At 43.8% G+C, this 18,286-nt stretch overlaps 2 protein-coding genes across 4 annotated transcripts in view; one reads left to right on the top strand and one right to left on the bottom strand.

The window, feature by feature from the left end:
• LOC124044151 (cystathionine beta-synthase-like) overlaps window positions 1-18,286 on the bottom strand; it is an 882,911-nt gene that overhangs the window by 294,957 nt on the left and 569,668 nt on the right. The gene's annotated exons all lie outside the window — the stretch shown is intronic.
• The window catches only part of LOC124044148 (synaptotagmin-like protein 5), an 89,808-nt gene that overhangs the window by 16,105 nt on the left and 55,417 nt on the right, over window positions 1-18,286 (top strand). For all 3 annotated transcript variants that reach the window (XM_046363637.1, XM_046363638.1, XM_046363636.1), the window contains exon 2: window positions 16,716-17,138. In XM_046363637.1, the coding sequence (XP_046219593.1) occupies window positions 17,020-17,138 (119 nt within the window). In that variant the 5' untranslated portion in view covers window positions 16,716-17,019. The remainder of the gene's footprint in view (window positions 1-16,715; window positions 17,139-18,286) is intronic.

Raw genomic sequence — 18,286 nt, 5'->3', positions numbered from 1 at the left:
CTGCTGTTGAAAACTAAGTGTTAGTCTAAAAGAAATGTGAGATGATGTCTATATGCTTTTTATAGTGGAGATCAAGTTTATAAATTGCCTGGAAGGGCTGATGAGACAGTGGATTGCGCAGTCAGATGGAACAGAGTAAAAATAGGCATTTTAATGTCATAGATTTAGCCGGTAGTAAATTGTGGAATAGACACTGGCTGCAATGTGGTTTTAACCAATCAGCAATCAGGATTCGAACCACCCTTTGTATAATACAGTACAGCCATACAGTCAGACAATAATTGTCTTACAAATAAAATAGAGTTATGACAGTTATACATTTAGAACATAAGCTAATAACATTAGAACAATAATATAATCCACCAATAAGAACATAATCCAGTCATATTTTAGGTATGAAATAGACCTACTACATTAAGAACTGAGTACAGTATACATCAACCACAGTCCATCTGTCATGCAGGTGAAAGAGGACCCAAAAGCGACTTAACAGAAACAGAGTTTATTTAAGTCCAAACAGGGAATAACAGAAATCCTCTAGTCTGTAGAGGGGAATAACTGGAGAAGCGGCCACAGACTGCAGGTCGCTTCGGGTAGGCGCAGGCCGTAGTTGACAGAGACACCTGCTCACACGCAGCATCTGATGAAGGCAAAAAACACGACAGGACAGGGCGATACACAATCACAGCAAAAACACGACAGGACAGGGCGAAACGCAATCACAGCATGGTGAATACTAAACAAGGAACCGACGGGACAGGAACGGAACACAAAGGAATAAATAGGGACTCTAATCAGGGGAAAGGATCGGGAACAGGTGTGGGAAGACTAAATGATGATTAGGGGAATAGGAACAGCTGGGAGCAGGAACGGAACGATAGAGAGAAGAGAGAGCGAGAGAGTGAGAGAGGGAGGGGGAGAGAGAGGGATAGAAGGAGGGAAAGAACCAAATAAGACCAGCAGAGGGAAACGAATAGAATGGGGAGCACAGGGACAAGACATGATAATAACATGACACCATCTACATGAATAGATTACAGCTTTGCATTTTTCGCAGAATCGATCTATACATTAACAGCAGGAAAGAGTAGACTCTTGTTCAACGACAGAGTTTTGCATTAAGAAGAGAACAATGAGACAGACAGCATGGCCCCCAAACTGCTTGTCACAAACCCTTAAGCACAGGCCGTACCCCCCGAGAATTACGTTACATCTCAGTGTGTCCACGGTGAAATTATCTTGTAGGATCCTGTATACCTGCTTCTCTAGAGATGAATGGAGAAAGATCTGTGAACTGAAATATATTTTATTTATGATGAAAGTCCCACTGATTTAAGGCCAAAGAAATACTCCAAAGTCTGAGAAATATGTGCTGATCTTAGCTGAAATAATGAGGCTAGACACTAAGGTCTCTGGGAGATCCGCTGTGTTTTCCATGGGATTCATGGGATGACAGTACAGGGTGGTCCACATACACACATATACTGTAGAGGGGCATTTTGATGTAAACTTCACCAACATGTGAAGTTCATAGGATCATATCTAATTGGGTGTCAAATGAATGCTAATAGTCTATATTTTGGCCAGCGCTTTATAAGGTGATGATTCATTCAAAGCACCCATATGCATATTAGAGCTTATGCATAAGCTTATGATCCCAAGCCCCCTAAAAAAAACGGTATTTTAATTATGATTGTGCCATTATTGTCACGTCTGCTCCTGCTCCCCCTCTCTGGCGCTCGAGGTCGCCAGGCTGCTTATCATTACGTACACCTGTCATCATTGTTATGCGCATCAGCGCTTCATCGGACTCACCTGGACTCCATCAGGTTATTAATGACCTCCCCTATATCTGTCACTTCCTCAGGTTGTTCCCCGAGTCAGCATTGATGTTGTTATGTGTCCCTAGTCCAGACGTTGTTCGTGTTTTCTTTCCCGAGTCAGCATTAATGTTGTTATGTGTCTGTTGTCCAGACGCTGTTCGTGTTTTCTTTCCCGAGTCAGCATTAATGTTGTTGTGTCTGTTGTCCAGACGCTGTTCATGTTTTCTTTCCCGAGTCAGCATTAATGTTGTTATGTGTCCCTAGTCCAGACGCTGTTCGTGTTTTCTTTCCCGAGTCAGCATTAATGTTGTTATGTGTCCTTCGTCCAGACGCTGTTCGTGTTTTCTTTCCCGAGTCAGCATTAATGTTGTTATGTGTCCCTAGTCCAGACGTTGTTCGTGTTTTCTTTCCCGACTCAGCATTAATGTTGTTATGTGTCCCTAGTCCAGACGCTGTTCGTGTTTTCTTTCCCGAGTCAGCATTAATGTTGTTGTGTCTGTTGTCCAGACGCTGTTCGTGTTTTCTTTCCCGAGTCAGCATTAATGTTGTTGTGTCCCTAGTCCAGACACTGTTTGTGTTTTCTTTCCCGAGTCAGCATTAATGTTGTTATGTGTCTGTTGTCCAGACGCTGTTCGTGTTTTCTTTCCCGAGTCAGCATTAATGTTGTTAAGTGTCCCTAGTCCAGACGCTGTTCGTGTTTTCTTTCCCGAGTCAGCATTAATGTTGTTATGTGTCCCTAGTCCAGACGCTGTTCGTGTTTTCTTTCCCGAGTCAGCATTAATGTTGTTATGTGTCCCTAGTCCAGACGCTGTTTGTGTTTTCTTTCCCGAGTCAGCATTAATGTTGTTATGTGTCCCTAGTCCAGACGCTGTTCGTGTTTTCTTTCCCGAGTCAGCATTAATGTTGTTATGTGTCCCTAGTCCAGACGCTGTTCGTGTTTTCTTTCCCGAGTCAGCATTAATGTTGTTATGTGTCCCTAGTCCAGACGCTGTTCGTGTTTTCTTTCCCGAGTCAGCATTAATGTTGTTATGTGTCCCTAGTCCAGACGCTGTTCGTGTTTTCTTTCCCGAGTCAGCATTAATGTTGTTATGTGTCCCTAGTCCAGACGCTGTTCGTGTTTTCTTTCCCGAGTCAGCATTAATGTTGTTATGTGTCCCTAGTCCAGACGTTGTTCGTGTTTTCTTTCCCGACTCAGCATTAATGTTGTTGTGTCTGTTGTCCAGACGCTGTTCGTGTTTTCTTTCCCGACTCAGCATTAATGTTGTTGTGTCTGTTGTCCAGACGCTGTTCGTGTTTTCTTTCCCGACTCAGCATTAATGTTGTTGTGTCTGTTGTCCAGACGCTGTTCGTGTTTTCTTTCCCGAATCAGCATTAATGTTGTTATGTGTCCCTAGTCCAGACGTGGTTCGTGTTTTCTTTCCCGACTCAGCATTAATGTTGTTGTGTCTGTTGTCCAGACACTGTTCGTGTTTTCTTTCCCGAGTCAGCATTAATGTTGTTATGTGTCCCTAGTCCAGACGCTGTTCGTGTTTTCTTTCCCGAGTCAGCATTAATGTTGTTATGTGTCCCTAGTCCAGACGCTGTTCGTGTTTTCTTTCCCGAGTCAGCATTAATGTTGTTATGTGTCCCTAGTCCAGACGCTGTTCGTGTTTTCTTCCCCGAGTCAGCATTAATGTTGTTATGTGTCCCTGTTATGTGACACATTACCTTTAGCTATACAGAATATCTCACCACCATGCGTTTTCATATCCTCCTCTCTATCCTTTACTATTTTCTCGAGCGCACAGATGGCCTGTTAACAGTTTAGTGAAATATATTTAATTTCAATGTTTTCAAACAGATTTGACATGTGTTTCCCAAATGAACTACAGGGTAGCTGCAGGAACAAGGTTGGAGAGCCCATGGATACAGAGTTTGGGCAGAATATCACCTGTCGGGCAGCGTGAGCATGTTCAAACAGTGGTTGATGCCCTGCTAGAACTGCCCTGGTCAACTGTAAGTGATGTTGTTGTGAAATGGAAAAGGCTCAGCCGCGTAGTGGTAGGCCACACAAGCTCACAGATTGGGACTGTGCTGAAGCGCAGTGTAAAAATCAGCTGTCTTTGGAAGCAACGTCAGCACAAGAAGTGTTCATCTGGAGCTTCATGAAATGGGTTTCCATGGCCGAGCAGCCGCACACAAGCCTAAGATCCCCATGCGCAATGCCAAGCGTCGGCTGGAGTGGTGTAAAGCTCGTCGCCATTGGTCTCTGGAGCAGTGGAAACACATTCTCTGGAGTGATTTATCACAATTCACCATCTGGCAGTCCGACGGCTGAATCTGTATTGGCAGATGCCAGGAGAACGTTACCTGCCACAATGCATAGCGCCAGCTGTAAAGTTTGGTGGAGGAGGAAATAATGGTCAAGGGCTGTTTTTCATGGTTTGGGCTAGGCCCCTTAGTTCCAGTGAAGATAAATCTTAACACTACAGCATACAATGACAGTTTAGACGATTCTGTGCTTCTAACTTTGTGGAAACAGTTTGGGGAGTTTTTAGAAAACGTGGTCGCATAAAAACTTGAGAGAGATCTTACCTTAATCCCGGTACCAAACTTTACTTTACTTTAGATTCTACACAGTTCTTACACAAAATTATTTTTTGCACATTTGTCAATGTAAATTGTTAAAATAAGTCATTGTGCAAAGAGTTTCATGGTTTGTTCAACTGTGAAATCACAGATTTTTGTTTGACATACATTTTAGAGTAAAATCAATTAAGCAAAACTAATTAGAGTTCACACATAGGCACACAGTTGCACTGCATACATGCACATGCATGTATGCACGAACACACAGGCACACATACACGTACACAAACACTTGCACACACATAGAGAATAGTGTGTTACTGTTATCTGTAATACTGCTCCTCCCTCTAGAGCTCTACAGTACAGCGCTGTGCCCAGAGGCTGTCTGTAACGCTGCTCCTCCCTCTAGAGCTCTACAGTACAGCGCTGTGCCCAGAGGCTGTCTGTAACACTCCTCCTCCCTCTAGAGCTCTACGGTACAGCGCTGTGCCCAGAGGCTGTCTGTAACACTCCTCCTCCCTCTAGAGCTCTACAGTACACCGCTGTGCCCAGAGGCTGTCTGTAATACTGCTCCTCCCTCTAGAGCTCTACAGTACAGCGCTGTGCCCAGAGGCTGTCTGTAACGCTGCTCCTCCCTCTAGAGCTCTACAGTACAGCGCTGTGCCCAGAGGCTGTCTGTAACACTCCTCCTCCCTCTAGAGCTCTACGGTACAGCGCTGTGCCCAGAGGCTGTCTGTAACACTCCTCCCTCTAGAGCTCTACAGTACAGCGCTGTGCCCAGAGGCTGTCTGTAACACTCCTCCTCCCTCTAGAGCTCTACAGTACAGCGCTGTGCCCAGAGGCTGTCTGTAACGCTGCTCCTCCCTCTAGAGCTCTACAGTACAGCGCTGTGCCCAGAGGCTGTCTGTAACACTCCTCCTCCCTCTAGAGCTCTACAGTACAGCGCTGTGCCCAGAGGCTGTCTGTAACACTCCTCCTCCCTCTAGAGCTCTACAGTACAGCGCTGTGCCCAGAGGCTGTCTGTAACACTCCTCCTCCCTCTAGAGCTCTACAGTACAGCGCTGTGCCCAGAGGCTGTCTGTAACACTGCTCCTCCCTCTAGAGCTCTACAGTACAGCGCTGTGCCCAGAGGCTGTCTGTAACACTCCTCCTCCCTCTAGAGCTCTACAGTACAGCGCTGTGCCCAGAGGCTGTCTGTAACGCTGCTCCTCCCTCTAGAGCTCTACAGTACAGCGCTGTCAAGGGATATCAAAGTAGAAATGAGAGCTGAGAGAGTGGGAGAAAGAGGGTGTGGGGGAGAGATGCTCTTCGAAAAGCTCATTACATTGGTAGGGGAATTGTTTGTCTACCATAATGGGTTTTAATAGTTTTTGTGTTGTTTTAGTTGTGTGTGTGTGGTTCGTGTTTGCTATTAAGTACTAGATGTCTCATTTATCTCCTGTTCTCATTGATAGGCAGCGTGTTATCACTCTACACATACTTTAATTTGTTTCTTGTGCTTCTTGCCAACTGGGACATGGCCACTCTCCCTTGCTCCCCTGTGGTGGGTAATATGTAGATAGATGCACCTGTCTGCGTGAGCCATAACGTCTCCTGGGTATCCACAGTCCATTCTCTCAGATAGAAATGTAGTTATAAACCATATTGAACCAAAGGAACGAAAACTCCATACCCTTGGCTCAAAGTCACACTGGGCCCAGCTGATAGTTGATATGTGGTGGGTGAGCAGGCTGGCGCTCACAAGGCTGCCGTGCGTCACCTAGGCAGATGAGATGCTTCACATTGACCCACCTTTAAATGTAAATGGCAGAGGCCTCCGAAATCTGCTACATGAATCCAGTCCATCAGCAGCTGCCCAGTCGCCCAGGTATCAACAGGCCTTTCCCTATGATGTAAATGCAGTCATAACCCACATAATGAAACAATCCATTCAGGACACCTCCCTTCCACATACTGCAGAATGTTAACATAGATTGCCATTCAAGAAACCACAGACTTTGTGGTGACTCATGCCTTTCTGCCTACCCACCGTGGTATGGAAGCGATATTGACAAAGCATTAGTCAGACCATGAACTGTAGCCTTGTGCTACATAATGCTGTAACAAGGGACGAAACTCCCTCCACTTCCACTCCCACACTGAACCAAGAAATCTCTGTATTTATCGTGTCTTGACTCATGACCCAGAGGTATTTAGACTCTGGCCTGCTGGTTTCTATCCTTCACCTCTAATCAGGTACTGATTCAGACCTGGGACCTCGGGTGAGTGGACAGTGAATGGTCAATCAATGACATTAAGCAATTAGTTAATGATCAGAGAGAGAGAAGTCCAAGAAACAGAACTGAAGAAAACAAAGATGAGGAGACGAGGAAAGAAGCAGTAAGTCAAGAACCGTATTTGAAAGGCTTTGTCCTAACCCTTTATTGGTTGAGTGCAGAGTGCGATGCCTCTGGTTAGAGGCTGAGGTTTAGACCTTTCTGGACATTGTATTTGCTCAGGGCAGAGACGACTTCAGAGAGACTGTTACAGATGTAGGATCTTCATTTGAGCCAGTTTTCTACAGCAGGAAAATGATCCTGCAGCAACAGGAAATGTGAATTATAGTTAATGGACAGTTTTGTAGGGGTTGAATTTGTTTTTTTTAAATGGAAAATTGTCTGAAATTTCAAATTGGAAATTAGAAGCTTTAGAAGCTGTTTTAAACCTCAAATACACTAGAAGTTTTACATTTCCTGCATTTCAGGAAAATTCTCCTACAGTAGGGTGATCAAATTAAGACAATACATCTGTAGTGTGTGTAACTGTGTACTGAAGGAGGGCTCCCACTCCCACACAATACCATTGCAGCTGCTGTATCAACAGTCTTGTGTAAAGAGACAGGCACTGTAGACACAGTAGTGCACCACAGCACCAAAATGAATGGCACCAAGTCAAATCAAATAAAACATGTATTGAATCAATAGACATTGTTGTTCAAGGCTGCTAACATGAGTCACCTCTCACACGCCATAGATCAAATCAAAAGGTATTCGTCGCATATGCATATTTAGCAGATGTTAACGCAGGTGTAGCAAAGTGCTTATGTTTCTAGATTCAACGGTGCGGTAATACCTGACCGTACAAAACAATACATGTTCATTTTTAAGATATCTAAAGAAAGGGATTAAGAAATATACAATATTAGAATGAGCAATGTCATCGTCCGGTATATGAATATATATGTATATAATGGTGTGTATACTCTAGAAATTATGGACAGTATATGAATATAAAAGGTGTGTACAGCAGTAGTTAGAATAGAATAGGCCTTGACTAGGATACAGTATGTAAACATGATTAAAGTGTACATAGGGAAGCAGTTTCTAAGGTTCAGGGTTGAGTATTGGGTGGTAGCTGGCTAGAACAGTGACTAAGGTTCAGGGTTGAGTATTGGGTGGTAGCTGGCTAGAACAGTGACTAAGGTTCAGGGTTGAGTATTGGGTGGTAGCTGGCTAGAACAGTGACTAAGGTTCAGGGTTGAGTATTGGGTGGTAGCTGGCTAGAACAGTGACTAAGGTGCAGGGTTGAGTATTGGGTGGTAGCTGGCTAGAACAGTGACTAAGGTTCAGGGTTGAGTATTGGGTGGTAGCTGGCTAGAACAGTGACTAAGGTTCAGGGTTGAGTATTGGGTGGTAGCTGGCTAGAACAGTGACTAAGGTTCAGGGTTGAGTATTGGGTGGTAGCTGGCTAGAACAGTGACTAAGGTTCAGGGTTGAGTATTGGGTGGTAGCTGGCTAGAACAGTGACTAAGGTTCAGGGTTGAATATTGGGTGGTAGCTGGCTAGAACAGTGACTACGGTTCAGGGTTGAGTATTGGGTGGTAGCTGGCTAGAACAGTGACTAAGGTTCAGGCTAGGGTACTGGGCGGAGCTCGCCTATTGGTGACTGTTTCACAGTCTGATGGCCTGGAGATTGAAGCTGTTTTTCTGTCTCTCGGTCCCAGCTTGGATGCACCTGTACTGTCCCCGCCTTCTAGATGGTAGCGGGGTGAACAGGCTGTGGCTCGGGTGGTTGTTGTCCTTGATGATCTTCTTGGCCTTCCTGTGACACCGGGTGCTGTTGGTGTCCTGGAGGGCAGGCAGTGTGCCTCAGATAACGTGTTGGGCTGACCGAACCACTCTCTGGAGAGCCCTGCGGTTGAGGGAGGTGCACTGGCCTTACCAGACTGTGATACAGCCCAACAGGATTTTCTTAATGGTGCATCGTAGAAGTTTGTGGGAGTCTTAGGGGCCAAGCCAAATTTCTTCAGCCTCCTGTGTTTGAGGAGGGCTGCTGTTGCACCTTCTTCACCACACCGTCTGTGTGGATGGACCGTTTCAGGTTGTCAGTGATGTGCACTCCAAGGAACTTGAAGATTTTCACCCTCTCCAATGCGGCCCCGTCAATGTGGATAGGGGTGTGCTCCTACCTTGTGTTGTTGCCTACCTTCACCAGCTGGGGACGGCCTATCAGGAAGTCTAGGACGCAGTTGCAGAGGGCGGGGTTCTGACCCAGGGCACCAAGCTTACTGATGAGCTTGGAGGGTGCTATGGTGTTGAAGGCTGAGCTGTAGTCTGAACAGCATTCTTACATAGGTATATATCTTGTCCAGATGGGATAGGGCACTGTGCAGTACGATGGCGATGGCGTCATCTGTGGATTTTTTTTATTTTTATGTTTATTTCCCTTTTAACTCGACATCTGTTGTGGCAGTATGCAAGTTGTAATGGGTCTAGGGTGTCATGTAGGGTGGAGGTTATATGATCCTTAACTAGCCTCTCAAAGCACTTTATGATGACAGAAATGTTCCGCTACGGGGCAATAGTACTTTAGTTCAGTTACCTTCGCTTTCTTGGGTACAGGAATAATGATGGATATCTTGAAGCAAGTGGGATAGGGACAACAGACTGGGATAGGGAGAGATTGAATATGTCCGTAAACACTCCAGCCAGCTGGTCTGTACATGCTCTGAGGACGCGGCTTGGGATCCATCTGGGCTGGAAGCCTTGTGAGGGTTAACTCTCACATCTGCCACGGAAAACGAGAGCTCCCAGTCCTCGTGATCGGTGGTGGCCCACTTTGGCTGCACTGTGTTTTCCTCGAAGCGGGTAAAGAAGGTGTTTAGATTGTCAGTGTCCGCAACGTGGCTGGTTTTCCCTTCACAATCCGTGATTGTCTGGAGTCCTTGAGACATAGTTCTCATTTCTGAGCCATTGAATTGCGATTCCACTTTGTCTCTGTACTGACATTTTGCCTCTGATTGCCTTATGAAGGCTGGATTGTTTGTACTTGTCCATGTTCCCAGTCACCTTGCCATCTATCCACGGTTTCTGGTTTGGATAGGTTGTAATCATCACAGTATGGCTGTCGAAAAGTGCACTGAATCAGTCCGGATGTTGTGATGTTCTAAGATATTGCAGATAAAGTGTAACTACAGGTTACATAAGATGAGGACCTTAGAGACATGTGTGTGTATACAGTGGCTTGCAAAAGTATTCACCCCCCCTTGGCACTTTTCCTATTTTGTTGCCTTACAACCTGGAATTAAAATAGAGTTTTTGGGGGGTTTGTATCATTTGATTTACACAACATGCCACTTTGAAGATGCAACATATTCTTTATTGTAAAACAAGCAAGAAATAAGACAACAAAAAAAAACAGAAAACTTGAGCGTGCATAACTATTCACCCCCCCCAAAGTCAATACTTTGTAGAGCCACCTTTTGCAGCAATTACAGCTGCAAGTCTCTTGGGGTATGTCTCTATAAGCTTGGCACATCTAGCCACTGGGATTTTTGCCCATTCATCAAGGCAAAACTGCTCCAGCTCCTTCAAGTTGGAGGGGATCCGCTGTTGCACAGCAATCTTTAAGTCAAGTTAATTGGATTGAGGTCTGGGCTTTGACTAGGCCATTCCAAAACATTTAAATATTTCCCCTTAAACAACTTGAGTGTTGCTTTAGCAGTATGCTTAGGGTCATTGTCTTGCTGGAAGGTGAACCTCCGTCCCAGTCTCAAATCTCTGGAAGACTGAAACAGGTTTCCCTCAAGAATTTCCTTGTATTTAGCCCCATCCATCATTCCTTCAATTCTGACCAGTTTTCCAGTCCCTCGTTTTTTTGTGGTGATGATAGGTAATGGGGTTTGCGCCAGACATAGAATTTTCCGTGATGGCCAAAAAGCTACATTTTTGTCTCATCTGACCAGAGTACCTTCTTCCATATGTTTGGGGAGTCTCCCACGTGCCTTTTGGCAAACACCAAAAGTGTTTGCTTATTTATTTCTTTAAGCAATGGCTTTTTTCTGCCCACTCTTCTGTAAAGCCCAGCTTTGTGGAGTGTACAGCTTAAAGTGGTCCTATGGACAGATACTCCAATCTCCGCTGTGGAGCTTTGCAGCTCCTTCAGGGTTATCTTTGGTCTATTTGTTGCCTCTGATTAATGCCCTCCTTGCCTGGTCCGTGAGTTTTGGTTTGCAACCCTCTCTTGGCTGGTTTGTTGTGGTGCCATATTCTTTCAATTTTTTAATAATGGATTTAATGGTGCTCCATGGGATGTTCAAAGTTTCTGATATTTTTTTATAACCCAACCCTGATCTGTACTTCTCCACAACTTTGTCCCTGACCTGTTTAGAGAGCTCCTTGGTCTTTATAGTGCTGCTTGCTTGATGGTGTCCTTTGCTAGTGGTATTGCAGACTCTGGGGCCTTTCAGAACAGGTGTATATATACTGAGATCATGTGACAGATCATGTGACATTTAGATTGCAAACAGGTGGACTTTATTTAACTAATTATGCGACATCTGAAGACAATTGGTTGCACCAGATATTATTTAGGGGCATCATAGCATATACACGCACCACTTTTAAGTTTTAATTGTTTCAAAAAAAATGTAAACAAGTTATTTTTTTCATTTCACTTCACCAATTTGGACTATTTTGTGGATGTCCATTACATGAAATGCAAATAAAAATCCATTTAAATTACAGGTTGTAATGCAACAAAATGGGAAAAATGCCAAGGGGGATGTCACGCCCTGACCTTAGATATCTCTGTTTTTCTATATATTTTGTTTAGGTCAGGGTGTGACTAGGATGGGTACTCTAGTTTTTGTATGTCATGGGGTTTTTGTATGTCTATGTTGGCCTGATATGGTTCCCAATCAGAGACAGCTGTTTATTCCTGTCTCTGATTGGGGATCGTATTTAGGTAGCCATTTTTTCCTCATTTGTGTTGTGGGATCTTGACTATGTTTAGTTGCCTATCTGCACTAAGTTGTATAGCTTCACGTTTCGTTTGGTTGTTTTTGTTAAGTGTTTCATTCAATAAAAGAGAATGTACACATACCACGCTGCGCCTTGGTCTCACGCATACGACAATCATGACAGGGGATGAATGCTTTTGCAAGGCAATGTACAGTGCCTTGCGAAGGTATTCGGCCCCCTTGAACTTTGCGACCTTTTGCCACATTTCAGGCTTCAAACATAAACATATAAAACTGTATTTTTTTGTGAAGAATCAACAACAAGTGGGACACAATCATGAAGTGGAACAACATTTATTGGATATATTTCAAACTTTTTTAACAAATCAAAAACTGAAAAATTGGGTGTGCAAAATTATTCAGCCCCCTTAAGTTAATACTTTGTAGCGCCACCTTTTGCTGCGATTACAGCTGTAATTTTGCACATCGAGAGACTGAAATCTTTTCCCATTCCTCCTTGCAAAACAGCTCGAGCTCAGTGAGGTTGGATGGAGAGCATTTGTGAACAGCAGTTTTCAGTTCTATCCACAGATTCTCGATTGGATTCAGGTCTGGACTTTGACTTGGCCATTCTAACACCTGGATATGTTTATTTTTGAACCATTCCATTGTAAATTTTGCTTTATGTTTTGGATCATTGTCTTGTTGGAAGACAAATCTCCGTCCCAGTCTCAGGTCTTTTGCAGACTCCATCAGGTTTTCTTCCAGAATGGTCCTGTATTTGGCTCCATCCATCTTCCCATCAATTTTAACCATCTTCCCTGTCCCTGCTGAAGAAGAGCAAGCCCAAACCATGATGCTGCCACCACCATGTTTGACAGTGGGGATGGTGTGTTCAGGGTGATGAGCCGTGTTGCTTTTACGCCAAACATAACGTTTTGCATTGTTGCCAAAAAGTTCAATTTTGGTTTCATCTGACCAGAGCACCTTCTTCCACATGTTTGGTGTGTCTCCCAGGTGGCTTGTGGCAAACTTTAAACAACACTTTTTATGGATATCTTTAAGAAATGGCTTTCTTCTTGCCACTCTTCCATAAAGGCCAGATTTGTGCAATATACGACTGATTGTTGTCCTATGGACAGAGTCTCCCACCTCAGCTGTAGATCTCTGCAGTTCATCCAGAGTGATCATGGGCCTCTTGGCTGCATCTCTGATCAGTCTTCTCCTTGTATGAGCTGAAAGTTTAGAGGGACGGCCAGGTCTTGGTAGATTTGCAGTGGTCTGATACTCCTTCCATTTCAATATTATCACTTGCACAGTGCTCCTTGGGATGTTTAAAGCTTGGGAAATCTTTTTGTATCCAAATCCGGCTTTAAACTTCTTCACAACAGTATCTCGGACCTGCCTGGTGTGTTCCTTGTTCTTCGTGATGCTCTCTGCGCTTTTAACGGACCTCTGAGACTATCACAGTGCAGGTGCATTTATACGGACACTTGATTACACACAGGTGGATTGTATTTATCATCATTAGTCATTTAGGTCAACATTGGATCATTCAGAGATCCTCACTGAACTTCTGGAGAGAGTTTGCTGCACTGAAAGTAAAGGGGCTGAATAATTTTGCACGCCCAATTTATCAGTTTTTGATTTGTTAATAAAAAAAGTTTGAAATATCCAATAAATGTCGTTCCACTTCATGATTGTGTCCCACTTGTTGTTGATTCTTCACAAAAAAATACAGTTTTATATCTTTATGTTTGAAGCCTGAAATGTGGCAAAAGGTCGCAAAGTTCAAGGGGGCCGAATACTTTCGCAAGGCACTGTATGTGTGTCTGTTGTGAAGTCTGAGTGTAAACTCATACAGAGCAGTGTGTGTAATGAGGATTGTATTTGCATCTGTTCCCTCTGAGTCAGAGAGAAACAAAGGCACAGTGCTACCCAAGTCCTACCGCATAAGGGTGTGCACAGACAGCACACACAACAGTGCACGTACACACACACACACAACAGTGCACGTACACACACATACACACACACACACAACAGTGCACATACACACACACACACACAAAACTTGTTTCCTCATTTCAACAAAGAAATGCAATATGATGACGTTGAATCAACGTGGAAAACTGATAGGATTTTTTAAATGTCATCAACGTAAGGGAATTCCATGTCTTTTTCACCCAACTTGTAACCTAAATCCAATGTCATGGTGACATTGTTTGGTGATTTCACATTTAATTCATCTTAGTTGACAACTCAACCAAATGTAAATCGAAAAATAGACATTGATCTGACTTCTGTGCACAGTGGGACACACACACACACACTCTCACTCATCCACACACACGCTTCATCTCACTAAGATGGAATGCACTCACATTTACATTAACAAGACTTATCAGACAAAGTCTTGGCGGAAAACATTTTTCTGAGTGACTTAAAGAATTCCCCAGGAAATGGTAACTGATGTTGTAGAGTAGACTGTGAAGTGTGTATGTTCTCAGAATGCAGGACTCTGGAGAAATGCTGCAGTGCAGTGTACTGTTTGATACTCAGATTGACTCAAACCAAAGGTAAACCTTGTTGATGTTCACTGTCTGTCGCTTAACCAAACAGCCATTTAGTGTCTCTGGCTGTTGATTCATCTGTCAGTTGTTGTGGAGGAGCAGCACAGCACCACTTGATATGCTAATCACAAACACCTCAGTGGCTCCTGGGCTGAGACAGATTTGACAGAGGTGGCTTTGCCTCTTCATTAGCTTCTAGTTTATGTAAAGAGGGAGAGTGGAGAGGGGAGGAGAGGGGAGGAGAGAGAGAAGACAGGATGAGGATGAAATAGACAGGTATAAATGGAGGGATGGATGGAGGATGGCATTGACACTTTCCCACCCCTCTCACTTTAATCTCATCTTTCACTCAAATCTAATAACAAATCTAACATTACAAAACAATACACGCAAATCTCCAAAAAGAAAAAGAAGGTGCAGTTGCCATACCAGGCAGTGGTACAGCCCGATAGGAGGCTCTCAATTGGAGACGTGCTTGGCCAAGTAGTCATGGGTTAACAGGGAGAACAGGACGGGGCTGAGTACATACCCTTGTGTTGTTGCCTACCTTCACCACCTGGGGTCGGCCTGTCAGGAAGTTCTCCTTCTCCCTCACACACACACACACACACACACACACACACACACACACACACACACACACACACACACACACACACACACACACACACACACACACACACACACACACACACACACACACACACACACACACACACACACACACACACACACACACACACACACACACACACACTCTACACGCACAGTGGATGTGTGTTGATTGTTTTGATAATGTGATTTAAGTTTTTCACATGGTACAAAGAATAGAACAATCAAGGTGCTTGTCTAGATAAATCACTAGCGGACACATATTGGTGTTTATGCCTCTGGTGAGGCAATGCATCACTGCTGTAGCTATAAAAACTTCAGCTGTAAATGTGCTTATATTATACTCATGTCTCATTTGCATAAAGACAAATACCATTTTTGGGCTTCAGAAATCTCAGTCTTTCACACCTGTGCAATCATTTTAGTCTTGCTTGGTATCATACCATGTCCATTTTGCTTATATTTCCATGGTCTTCACAGACAGAAGACCTAAGTTTTCTCACCTCTCCCTCAGTTGCTCTCTTCCATCTCTCCTCTCCTCCCATTCCTTTCAGTCTGTCTGCCCCCTGATTCATTCCTTTCAGTCTGTCTGCCCCCTGATTCATTCCTTTCAGTCTGTCTGCCCCCTGATTCATTCCTTTCAGTCTGTCTGCCCCCTGATTCATTCCTTTCAGTCTGTCTGCCCCCTGATTCATTCCCTTCAGTCTGTCTGCCCCCTGATTCATTCCTTTCAGTCTGTCTGCCCCCTGATTCATTCCTTTCAGTCTGTCTGCCCCCTGATTCATTCCTTTCAGTCTGTCTGCCCCCTGATTCATTCCTTTCAGTCTGTCTGCCCCCTGATTCATTCCTTTCAGTCTGTCTGCCCCCTGATTTATTCCTTTCAGTCTGTCTGCCCCATGATTAATTCCTTTTCTTCTATCTCCATCACTCTCCCTTTCTCGTCCTTCGTCCTTCCGCCTCTTCGCTGACCTCCATCACCCTCTCCATCTCTCGGTGTCAGCGACTTGAAAGCAGATCATCAGCCCTTGAAAAGCTGAATCATAATTACAGGATGAACCAATGTCACTTCAGTCCCTATTATGCTCCAGTGTTATTCAGGGAACGATCAAAACGGAACATCTGTAAACAAAATCATTACATTGTATTTATTTATCCGTTTCTCTCTCACTCCAGTAGAGGAGGGTGCATATAGTTTAGACAATTAACTATTGATCATGGTTGCTGAAACATATTGGGTAATCACCCAGATTCTTCTAAACTACAGATTTGACACAGATAGCACAGCTGGTGTATATACAAAAATGTCTGTGTACTTTTAATCAAAGAAGACCATCCTGTGTGTGTGTGTGTGTCTTTGAAATAACAGCAGTACTCAGTGTTGACAGTGGCGTGCAGTAATGAGCCAGTTTGCATTTCCATGGTGCACTGCAGCTGGAGACGGGCTGAAATTTGCACCGCCGCTGAAGGCCAAGTACCCAGTGGACTTACTTTCGTTTAAGAGGACAGGTGCATACTGTGTGTGTCTGTGTCCAAGTGCATGCCTGCGTGCGTGTGTATCCATTAGTATTAGCAGCTATTAATTAGACTAATTTGGCAGGTAATTTGATAAGGTTAACTGGTATAGAGTGAAGAAGGTGATGGCGTGTGTTAAGCCTGGGGTGTGAGATGTTCAGACTGATTTGGTGATAGTGGGATTGTCAGGGGCTGTTAGACTGTAGTAGTTACCATGGTAATCCTCCTGACAATCAATATCGACTGTCTGTTCATTAGAGCTTCAACACAGTGGGAATGTGATTAGACCAGAGATTAACTATGAGCTCAATAGGTTGTTCGACCAGACTCTAACATCAAGGGTCAGCTGCAGACTCTTAACTTCAGAGATCCCTAACAACAGTTTGTGTTGTGTTGTGTTTTGAACAGGATCAGGTTTAGGCAGGCTGTGGACCAGTCTTTGGGGATACAGTAACTGCTGTGTGATTGGCGGTTCGTCTGATACACCAGAGAGAAACAAGATAAGGAGAAGAACATACTAGAGGAACCTTGGATAATCTGGAGAACGTCCTGCTTTACACAGAGACCATGATAGCGCTAACAGAACGCTAAAGGAAACCTAATGGAATGCTGAGTGAGGTCATGTAGCTGCCCTCTGACACCCCTGCATGTGACTACGCCTTCTGCGTCACCTCGGCTTTTCTAATTGGCTGGTTTGGAGAGCGACGGACCAATGGAGAAGAGTGCTGAGGAGCTGAACCTCTCGTTCCTGCTGGAGCATGAGAGAGAGATGATCCTCGGAGTCCTGCAGAAGGACGAGAAACTGAGGAAACTAGAGGAGAAGAGGATACGGTGAGGGCGGAATAAGTCTTCATCATATTCATCATCATCACTGTACAATCCACTACAATGATACATCTACTACTACAACTTCCTTGATGTTGATGAGGATTTTTTTATCGTAATCATCATCCTTATGCGTACCTCTGCAATCACAATACGACCACAACTTCACAACTACAATCACAATACGACCACAACTTCACAACAACTACAATCACAACAACTACTACAATCACAATACGATCACAACTTCACAACAACTACAATCACAATACGACCACAACTTCACAACAACTACAATCACAATACGATCACAACAACTACTACAATCACAAAACAACCACAAGTTCACAACTACTACAATCACAATAAGACCACAACAACTACACAATCACAATACAACCACAACTTCACAACAACTACAATCACAATACGATCACGACAAGTACTAGAACCACAATACAACCACAACTTCACAACAACTACAATCACAATACGACCACAACTTCTACAATCACAATACGACCACAAGTTCACAACTACTACAATCACAATAAGACCACAACAACTACTACAATCACAATACAACCACAACTTCACCACAACTACAATCACAATACGATCACGACAAGTACTACAACCACAATACAACCACAACTTCACAACAACTACAATCACAACAACTACTGCAATCACAATATGACCACAACATCACAATAACTACTACAATCACAGTGCGACCACAATATCACAACAACTACAATATGATCACAACAACTACTACAATCACAATACCACCACAACTTCACAACTACAATAACAATACGACCACAACTTCACAACAACTACAATCACAATACGACCACAACTTCACAACTACTACAATCACAATATGACAACAACTTCACAACAACTACAATCACAATACGATCACAACTTCTACAATCACAATACGACCACAAGTTCACAACTACTACAATCACAATACAACCACAACTTCACAACAACTACAATCACAATACGATCACAACAACTACTACAATCACAATACGACCCACCTTCACAACAACTACAATCACAAAACGACTACAACTTCACAACTACTACAATCACAATACGGCCACAACAACTACTACAATCACAATACAACCACAATT

This window comes from Oncorhynchus gorbuscha, linkage group LG09 (genome assembly GCF_021184085.1).
Source record: "Oncorhynchus gorbuscha isolate QuinsamMale2020 ecotype Even-year linkage group LG09, OgorEven_v1.0, whole genome shotgun sequence".
In the NCBI taxonomy this organism is placed as follows: domain Eukaryota; kingdom Metazoa; phylum Chordata; class Actinopteri; order Salmoniformes; family Salmonidae; genus Oncorhynchus; species Oncorhynchus gorbuscha.
The sequence above is the reverse complement of the archived record's forward strand: the minus strand, read 5'-3'. Positions and strand labels throughout refer to the sequence as shown.